This window comes from Calonectris borealis, chromosome 22 (genome assembly GCF_964195595.1).
Source record: "Calonectris borealis chromosome 22, bCalBor7.hap1.2, whole genome shotgun sequence".
Classification (NCBI taxonomy): Eukaryota; Metazoa; Chordata; class Aves; order Procellariiformes; family Procellariidae; genus Calonectris; species Calonectris borealis.
This window is the reverse complement of record NC_134333.1, coordinates 2,155,870-2,166,435: the sequence shown is the minus strand read 5'-3', so window position 1 is coordinate 2,166,435 and position 10,566 is coordinate 2,155,870. Positions and strand designations below refer to the sequence as shown.

The following is a 10,566-nucleotide window of genomic DNA, read 5'->3' as shown; positions in this document are numbered from 1 at the left end:
TGTCTAAAATAAAATTAGGAGCTTAGACTTGGATTAAGAGCTTTATTTTTAAGGACAATGCAGATTAAACACACCCAGCTGAAGTACTGGCAAACACACACAGCTCAGTATGTGTAAACCAGTGTCTCAGACTGACTGACTGGCAGACCAGTGATGTCCATAATCTGAGTGGGGCCTGGACCATTATTCCACTCATATTCTGGTAATATGCCCAAGTGAATTCTCCCATGATGCTGGGGCCAGGCAGCGGCATTGTAAGGTCAGGGATGCATCCATGCCTGGGACCACTCCCTGTGGTGCTGATCGTGGATCCAAAATTCTCAGGTCTGAAAGAGCTTGCAAGCCTGAAGTAATGAAGTTGCACTGTGTTGGTCTGCGAGTCTACCAGATGAAACTGGGGAATACCCTGCGCGCCCTGCTCTGGACAGAGGATTCACTGGGGAGTGAAGGAATCTGAAGCAGGAGCAAAGCAGCTCAAGTAGTGATCCATGAAAGGTCCGTGATGACAGCTGAGGTGAGATCGGGGAGGAGTAAATGGAAGACATCATGCAATGTCCAATTTACTACCACTTCTGAACGGGTGCCCAAAGTTCGTTTCCTCTCATGCCAAAGCAGAGGGAGCTGTTGGAGATAGCTGTGTCCAGAGGGCTGGGGACCCAGAGGGTCCTCCCCAGCTTTCCAGTTCTCTTGCATGCACACCAGCACCCACACCTAGGCACACTCAGCCTTAGACACTCAGTCGACCCAGTAGCTGCCCTGGATCCCAGGTCTCCCAGTTGCTGGCACCTGTGCAGGTGTTAATGTTAATCTTAATCAACATTAATCTTCAAAGTGTTATCGTCCTTACCCAGAACTGTGTTAAAAGACCAGTTAATAAGAAACCAGAATGATGAAGCTAGTGAGTGGGTGTTTGATTGGAAGAGATCAAGATGTATATGTTTTAATTTAAGAACACTATGGTGATAGATAGTTCAGTTTGTTGTGGATTCTATATTGCTCGCTTCTGTAATTTTAAACAATGAAGATTTGTTGTTTAGAAGTTAGATAACTAACAGGTGTGTGTTCGTAATTGTGTGGAGTAGTAATTAATTATAATCTGTGTGTTTTAGAGGTAGTGATAATTAATTTTAGCTATGGAAACTATAAACAAACGTGGTCCAAGCATGACTCAGGGACAAATTGCAACCCTATAAGGTAAAGAGGAAATAAGTTCATGAAGAGTTCACTACCCTGCCGACCACCAGAGACCACCCGAAACCCTCAAAGAGACCCTAAAGGCTTTAGTGCGCATGTGTTTAAGATGATGTAATATTATAATTAGTTCTCGGAAATGTAATGAATATGTAAAATAGAAATTTAAAATATATATGAGAAGCATGGATATAAACAGCAAGGTGACTAGACCAGGTGTGCTTGATTTGTGGCAAGTCCACCGAGCACCCAGGCCTGAATAAAACACTCTCTCTCCTGAGCATGTGGAATTGGTTACTTGCACGCCGGGCACGAATCTGCTTTTCGGACAACACAGGCAAGCCTCTGATGACTTGCGGAAAACGGACTCCACAATCTGTAAGATTGTAAAGTAGGTATGTTTATTCAGTGCTGGGCAGCACGGGGGGTAAACCCACCAAAATCATGCGCGCCCCAACACAGTACTTGCCAGAAATATATACAGCGAAGTGTTGTATATACATAAAGTTTCGCAATACGCCTATACATATGCATGACCTATCCCCGCTTCGTATTAAAATGAGTTCCAAGACATTATTTCCATGACCCCCTCCCATCTGCGCTTGCGCATTGCCTCCTGGTGGTGGTCGTCAGGGGTTGTGGGGATGAAGGTTAGTGGTTCCTCTTCGTCACCGCTAGTAACCTTTTGCTCTTGTGCAGGCTCAGTTGTTCCTTGGCTCTTGCCCAAACCGTAGGGTCGGTTTTAGCTGGTCTCTTAAGGCAAGTTCTTGGTTCTTATCACTGTCCTTGTGAGGAGTCACAGTTAATTTACACACAAGAGTTAACAAAGCTTATCAGGAACTATCCTTGTGAGGAGTCACAGTTAATTTGCACAATAGTTAACAAAGTATCAAACTTTATCTACTAATCCAATCCTTTAACTATCTATCATTCAACTACTAAAATTCTCTTAGCCCCTTCTCTCATAGGATTTTTTAAAAAGAAAACAATTATATCCATCATTTCTACTGACCAACAGAAAGAATTTTCACACGAGAACTTCTTGCTGCTCTGTTAGATAAACGCAAGGCCACGGAGGTGGTGTAAGCGCCCGTACCAAGTGGGAGCTGCCCACAGGCTCCTCCGTTAAAATGAGCTGCTGAGTTTATCCTGCAGCCAGGGGATTTCTGCAGCACAACACGCACCTGAAGACCACACTGGATGTGCCGCGCAGCACAGCGCTACAGCCTGCGCTAACTCCTTGATGTGCAATGGTCTGCAGTCAAGATGAGTGCAGAGGTTGTAAAGGGGTATTAGTGTTGTCCGAAAAGCGGATTCGTGCCCGGCGTGCAAGTAACCAATTCCACACGCTCAGGAGAGAGATTGTTTTATTCAGGCCTGGGTGCTCGGTGGACTTGCCACAAATCAAGCACACCTGGTCTAGTCACCTTGCTGTTTATATCCATGCTTCTCATACATATTTTGAATTTCCTTGTTACATATTCATTACATTTCCGAGAACTAATTATAATATTACATCATCTTAAACACATGCGCACTAAAGCCTTTAGGGTCTTCTTGGGGGTCTCGGGTGGTCTCTGGTGGTCGGCAGGGTAGTGAACTCTTCATGAACTTACTTCCTCTTTACCTTATAGGGTCGCGATTTGTCCCTGAGTCATGCTTGGACCACGTCTGTTTATAGTTTCCATAGCTAAAATTAATTATCACTACTTCTAAAACACACACCTGTTAGTTATCTAACTTCTAAGCAACAAGTCTTCATTGTTTAAAATTACAGAAGCAAGCAACATAGAATCCACAACAAACCAAACCATACATCACCATAGTGTTCTTAAATTAAAACACATACATCTTGATCTCTTCCAATCAAAACCCCACTCACTAGTTTCATCATTCTGGTTTCTTATTAACTGGTCTTTTAACCCAGTTCTGGGTGAGGGCTATACACAGGATGATAACACTTTGAAGATTAATGTTGATTAACATTAACACCTATACTTGAGCAAACTGTCTAAACTTTCACAGTCAGTGGGGAGAAACAAGCAGTTCTAGGACATAATTATCTGATGGTATCAGGACGATGTTTGAACTGTCCAATGACCCACATTCTAGAAATGGCTATTTATTTTCATGAACTACCCATGTTCATGGTCTAGGCAGACTAGTGCAGATATACATGCACAATTGCTGATGTCTGGTTTATGTTAGATTAATGTTCTTCCCTCTCACAAGTGTGTAAATAAAATCTAAAAGAAACTCATTTTACACTGTACTTCTTTGATAGTCAATAATCAGCCAGTGGAGCAAACTGAACAGACCTATTGACAGAAACAGACAATGAAGTATTCCCTGTTTGTACATTTTTCCCCTCTAGACATTAATTAATTAATTAAACAAACAAATAAAACTGTGTCAAAAAGAAATAATATACAGGACTTTCAAAACATAAATACCTATAAACAGAGATGTTTCTCATCTTATATTACCTACTTTGAAACATTTATGTGAATGTGAGCTCCCCTTCCCATCAGTGGAGATACACAGGCAGCTCAATAGGACTTCTCTTAGAAGTCTGTTTTATGATGAAGTGAATTTCAGTGAGTGAATTCACCACCTGTGTGTGATTCAGCAGCCACAGGAGTCATTTTTAAAAAGTTAGAGGAATTCAGGTGCGTAACTTCTATTTGTATGTGTCAGTTCCTACTGAAATCATTGGTCATTTGGCTTCAGAGGAAATTCTAAGTATCATTAGACTTCACAAAACAAAAGCCCTCATCAATCCACACCCAGTTCTGCCAGCTGTAGAATTCTACTACAGTGAAAAACCATGCTCCACCTTTTGCAAATTGCAGTTAGCAATAATGCCATCTTGATCTATTTTAGGACTGCATTGTAGAGCTTCACATTTACTGGAAGATGCATCCCTTGTTTGTGAAGTACAAGTGAATCCTTCATCCAAGAGGCTTATTTCACATCCCCCTCCAGTTGCCCCATGGCCTTCCTATCAACAACAGTTTATCAATTACCACAGTCCTTACACATTGCACTGCTAGTCAGAAAGACAGAGCACTTGATATCAGGGGAATGGTGATACCCTCATTGCACATGTTCTCTTCACTGAAAGTTTCTGAGGTTTTTTGTTGTTGTTGTTTGGTTTTCTCTGTCTAACAGCTAGCAGCCAGCACCAATGTTTGAAAGGTGGATGATGACAGTGCTTGTTGTCAGAAACAGGTCCCACTGTTGGGGTGATAAAGTTAAGGAAAAAAGACAACATTTACCCAAAGTCTTGGTGGTCCTGATTGCTCTTAGAGGGAAACATTGCACCTTACTTCACCCATACAAAATTTAAATGTCTGTAATAAAATATATCTATTTAGCTGCTTCTATTTGCAGTGGAGCAGAAGTCTTTCCATTTAATGGACAGTTTGTACTAACTGTTTAGATACCCATCTTCGTGTGTCACCTATCACTCCCTTAGGGTTACCAATCACTAAAGGGATTAATGAAAGTGACTAAAAATACTTAGTGGTAAAGTAGCATTTGGAAGAGTAAAGCTAAGAGAGCTGGCAAAACCATCCATTTTCTGAAGATGTTTTGTCACTCTGAGTAGATCCAAGAGCAGTCTGGGTCAGTGAAGATTATGGCACAATCTGCGATAGAGCAGTTTAGTTGCTGTAAGTGTGCCAAATTGTGATTGGATTAGGAGTTGTCCAGATGGAGATGGCCCTGAGGTGATTTGTAGTGTTTGAAGGCTTAAACATTTGCAAAGCCAGCCATGAGAAAACTGGTATGGAATGGTAAGATGATTTGTTTGTTGAATTAAATTATTCAATAAATTCAGATTTGAGAGAGCCCATATGAGAATGCCTTTCTTTAGTTAGGTGAGTTGGTTCCCTTGTGCTTGTGTATTGAGTAAGCCACTGGTGGCTCAAGTTTAATTGCTCAAAAATTCTCAGAACTGTTGAAGATGAATGCAATTATTCAGATAATTAAAGAAGAATTAATTCCCTTTCCCTCCATAATCATTTTTCCATTTGTCTTATTTTTTACAGACTGCATTTCATGGAACTATGACGGTGAATGAACCCAAAATATGTTAAACAAACAGCAAAGGAAAGAAAAAATACCTTTATTTTGTAAAACCTTGTGTTCACTTTGGAAATATTAGGAAAAAACACAATTATTCATAAAAAGAGTGGAAATTGCAGCTTCACACTTCATCTGTCAACAAAATTTATGTCAACACTTTGTCGGAGGGCTCTATCAGAGAAAGAGCTCTATCCCTCAGGTTAATGGACACAATAACTGCATTGATTCTGAACAATAGTTGATCCATGATATGATACTATGACTTGTGCATTGCAAAGTGGACAAAATAAAGGACTGAAACATCTGGCTGAAGAATTAGTAGATGCCTCCTCAGTATTAAGCAACACATATTAAGCAGTGCATAAAATTCTATAAAAACCCAATGATATTACGAATGGATCCAAAATGAACGTGCTAGAAAGCAGGCCTCACAGCTAGGCAAGAGAATAAGGGCAATGACACTCCATCTTGAGATGCTGAAATAAAGTCAAAGCAATGGAAGGAAGGAGCTAGCTACAAAACCTCTGAAACGTTCAGATCCTCTACAATCTGGATGGTCATCCACCTCACAGAATGTTGTCCTTACCCGGTTGCACAAGGACAGGAGTTAGAGGGCCTGACCATTTCACACAACTTTGATTCAGTCTCGGACAGGCATATGTTTTACTCACAGAAGTCTTATTGCTCAATAAACTGGCAACTTCCACCTAAAAACTATGGGCTTATGGGACTTAAGGTCTCAAGATTTTAACAATAAGGGTAGTCGACATTTCTTCCTAAGAAGTGTTTTGCGTTGATTCAACAGAAGTCTTCAGAGGAGGTTATGGTGTTCAAAGGAGCCCAAGATAAAGAGGCACCAAACTCCTTTACACGATAGAAAATGCCAGCTAGGTACATTACAGTATTTTCAGTCAAGATGAAACGTATTTACCTCAATTTTCTTCCACAAGTGCTCAAAATTTAAACCACAGATGGGATTCATCCCATTTAATTTTTGCTACCTAGACGTCAGACATATCATGGTAGGGATTGGCTCCACTGTTAATCAATGAAGTAGTTCCCCAGATTGTTCTGGAGAATGATTAACTTCCAAGGTAAATTTCTAAAGAGGTCAAATGAAACGTTCTCAAAGTTCCTGTTTTTTCCAATAATTCTAGAGAACCACATGTAACTGTATCAGATATGGGCAAGCAAGGTTTAGATGGCTAAAAATAGGTGAGAATAATTTAAACCCTCACAGTTAGGAATATTACCGAGTCCAGGTCAACTGAATACATTTATAACAAATCACATACTGATTATTGCTTTAGTCATATTTGCTGCTAATGAGAACTTACATAGAAATAATGTTAAACCTTGAAGATAAATATTGACTTTGATTTGGTCAGCACTATTTTTGAATATATGTTCTACTTAGGTACAATACTAGAGATTATTTTATCTTTCTTTTTTTCCTCTCTACCAAAACTATATTTTGAATTTTTATTGAAAATATCCTGAAATGATATTTTAGTCCCTTATAAAAGTTGGTGAAAGGTTCATCTGGATATTCAACAGCTCTCTGATTATGGGAAACGAGCAAAAAAATGTGCAAAATCAAATTTACTTTCATGATTCAAAGTTGAGTGGAAGTAGTTCCTTTCTTAATTGAGCAGTAATTGCATGTTTTCACAGCAACTGACTGTGAAAACCCTGGGGACTTTAATTCCTTGGGGAGGGGCCAGTCCAGAAAATATTTGTACCTTGGAGCTATGCTAGAGTCATGCTTTTTCTCCCAAGGTAAGTGGCTGAAAAGTGGGCTTCAGAAAAGCTCTGCTTTTTCACAGAGATATTTGTGATTTCAGAAGAACAATACTGGTTTGGCACTTATCGTTGTCTCTCACCATGATGTAGAGCTTTGTAATACTATGAAAGTGAAAGCTGAATTCTCTCTATTTCTGTTTGCCTCTGTTTTGTCTCTCTGTCACTGTATATACGTTCATTTTTCTCTTCCTTTATCCATCCCTGTGCATGTAAAGCCCTGAAATTGTAGCTGACCTTTCTTCAAGCAGGAGGTCCTCCTGAGATCTCTTCCAATATGAATTATTCTCATTTTATGTGTATATATATATACTACCTCTTCACCTTTCTATCTATCCCTTCATATTGATGTAAGGTTTTGTGTGCATGTGTGTGTGTGCTTTACACCCATCTTTATTCTTTGCTGTCTGTTCTCCATTTATTTCTGAGCTTATGTGTCTATTCTGTCTATATAACTGTTCATCCATTCCTGTATATCCTGCAGTTCCTCTCTTTCTTCTTCCCTCCTCTGTATATACTTCATTATCATACAATTCTCCACTCAGTTGATTGACTCGATTTCTAGATGTCAATCTTTCTGCCATTATTCCTTGCTTTGCCTGTCCAAGGACACAGGGTGGGATTCATCCGTCCAGCCTGGCCTCCATCTGTCAGAAACATACAGATCTTGCTTGTTTTCTGTGTCATATTGAAATATGCCAGACTTAAAATCATGTCAGGGGGAAAAAAAAGTTATCTATGTATAGACAACTGAATAAAACATCAGATGCCTTATTTTCAGAAGTCTGAAGTGGATGCAGATGAATCCCAGTGAAAATATTGAGCATTTTTCAAAAATCAGACTTTTTAAAACACATATCAAGTTAACTGTCTCTAAGAATGAAGTGACAGGATGGACCCTTCATTTCTTTTGGAATTCTCTTCCTTTTTAGTACTGTCAATATTAGCGGCCATGCTCATAGCAGTCTATTTATGAGAGAGAAAAACTATTTTTCCTTGAAATAATCTAAAAAGAAAAAAAAAAGAAAAAAAGAAAAAAAGAAAAATAAAAGCAAGAAGAAAGCAAGCTTGATTTTCCTTGCACATTATAAGGAATATTTTTTTCGGTATATTTTTGGGCAATCTGGGTAATGAATTCTGGTATGTAAGGCAGCAAATAAGTAGCAATGCAGTGAACAAAGCTCTGTTCTTTTATTGTCTTTTGTTACTTAGATGAGTCTTCCGTCTGATGTTCAGAGAGGAAACCATAGTGGCACACATGTATTCATCCTCCTGGGTTTTCCTGGCCATCAGTATCTGAAAATGTCTTTGTTCATGCTTTTTTTCGTCATGTACATCTTGGCACTCTTGGGAAACTTTTCCATCATGGTCTTAGTGAGAAGCCATCCACAACTTCATACCCCCATGTACATTTTCCTCTGCAACCTCTCCTTCCTGGAGATCTGGTACACCACAGCTTGTGTCCCCAAAGCTCTAGCAGTCCTCTTGGGTGGAGACCCAACCATTTCTTTTGACAGTTGCCTTCTACAGATGTATTTTATTTTCTCTTTGGGCTGCACAGAGTATTTTCTCCTGGCTGCCATGGCATATGACCGTTGTTTGGCAATCTGTTTCCCTTTACATTATAACTCCATCATGAATCGCACCCTTTTAACTCAACTTGTCTTTGGATCATGGCTTTGTGGTTTCTTGTCCATGACCATACCTGCATATATGATTAGCACATTGTCTTTCTGTGGCCCTAATGTTATTAATCACTTTTTTTGTGACATAGCCCCATGGATCATTCTGTCTTGCACAGACACCAGCCTGGTTGAGTTAGTGGCCTTCATAATCGCAGTCATTGTCATCCTTGGCTCATGCACAGTAACCCTGCTCTCCTATATTTACATCATCTCTACCATACTGAGAATCCCATCATCTATAGACCAACAAAGGGCCTTTTCCACTTGCTCTTCCCATCTCACTGTTGTGATTATTTGGTATGGTTCCACCATTTTTCTCCATGTCAAACCTTCCCTAAAGGACAAAGTCGATTTGACTAAAACTGTCAGTGTACTTAACACTATTGTCACACCTTTGCTGAATCCTTTCATTTATTCTCTGAGGAACAAAGAGGTGAAAAAAGCTTTGAAAAGAACAGTGCAGTTCAAGTCCTGGGCTTGAACTGGGATTGTCACTCAAAAGATGATATTATGTTTCAGGGATTTTTTTTGTTACTTTAAATACTGAGTTTATCTTGGAGAGATGAGTGAGGTTGGAGCACATATTACAGAAAACTATGTGGACAAAGTGTGGACCTGGGAGTCATGGATTTCATCGCCAGCTGTATCATAGACTTTCTTGCCTTGCACCTCCACTTCCTGCATTTGTAAAATCTGGACATCACACAAACCACTGTTGTCTGGTTCTCTGAGAATTAGGTGTAAAAATGTATAGATACGCCCTTGGAATTATTATTTGTTCCACCAATTTCAGAAATCTGTATGAGGAATTTCACCATCTGAGACTTCTTTAATAGCCATAAGTAAGTGACAGACACCTCCAAAAACCCATTTGAGACTTAAGAGTTCATTCATCTTAGAGGTGGACCCTTGGAAAGAACCCACGTAACCAAGGTGCTAATTTTGATGTGTTTACTTTGATGTTTCTACAAAGACTACATGCGGGCCTTCATATCCACTTTTATTCCAGATATGGGGATTGGTTCTACTTGGGCATAGAACATATAGCCTTCATTTAAAATTCCTTGGGCTTCTAAGGATATACCCATGCTATGTAACTAAACAGTGCCAGGGAGTAGCCCTGGGCACAGGAACGTGATCTTCTATGTTGCAGAATCGTTAGAAAGGTTCCTGTCATAGCATTGGGTTATGCCACCTGCCATTATAGCAAACGTTCTTTGTTATTTTCGAGGCGTTTTTATCAGCCAGAGACTATTTCTGTGAATGGCTTGCATGTGTCTTCTATGACTTGCTTGCTCTGTCTCTCTCTCTTTCTCCTCCTCAGTTCTTTTTGTTGGCTTGTTTGGTTGTTTTTTTCCCCATGTCTGTTGTGATATCTGCAATGACAGCCTCTTACCTGCAAAATTTTGTTTTTAAAGGAAACATTAAAAAATCCTGCCTTCTTCTGTGCTCATTAAAAGGATCTCTTCTTCATGACATATGACATGGTTAGTAAAACACACTTCTTGGAAAAAAGTTTGAAGAAGCAGTTATTAAAGACAAAACATTGTCTGTCATTATGTGCTTACTCACTAGCACACTTGCCATAAAATGAAATGTTCAACTGTCCATTTAGTACCTGCAGTTCTGTGAACAATTATGGAATCCCTGTGATTCAAAGAACTGGTGCTAACTCATTAAGACCAAAAAAGCTGTGGGAGAACTTGCCAGCTGCTCAGTGGATTAAGGATAACAGGAGAACCACAAGACTTTTTGTGTGAATTCATCTCATCATGAGCTACTACAATAAAGACAGGCAGAA

General features: G+C 39.7%; 1 protein-coding gene across 1 annotated transcript; it reads left to right on the top strand.

Moving 5' to 3' along the window:
* The first annotated feature begins 8,292 nt into the window (after nucleotides 1–8,292).
* On the top strand, nucleotides 8,293–9,472 carry LOC142091728 (olfactory receptor 6F1-like). Its single transcript, XM_075171106.1, has one exon. The coding sequence runs from the start codon at nucleotides 8,293–8,295 to the stop codon at nucleotides 9,244–9,246; it is 954 nt and encodes a 317-aa protein (XP_075027207.1). The 3' UTR covers nucleotides 9,247–9,472.
* The last annotated feature ends 1,094 nt before the right edge of the window (nucleotides 9,473–10,566 follow it).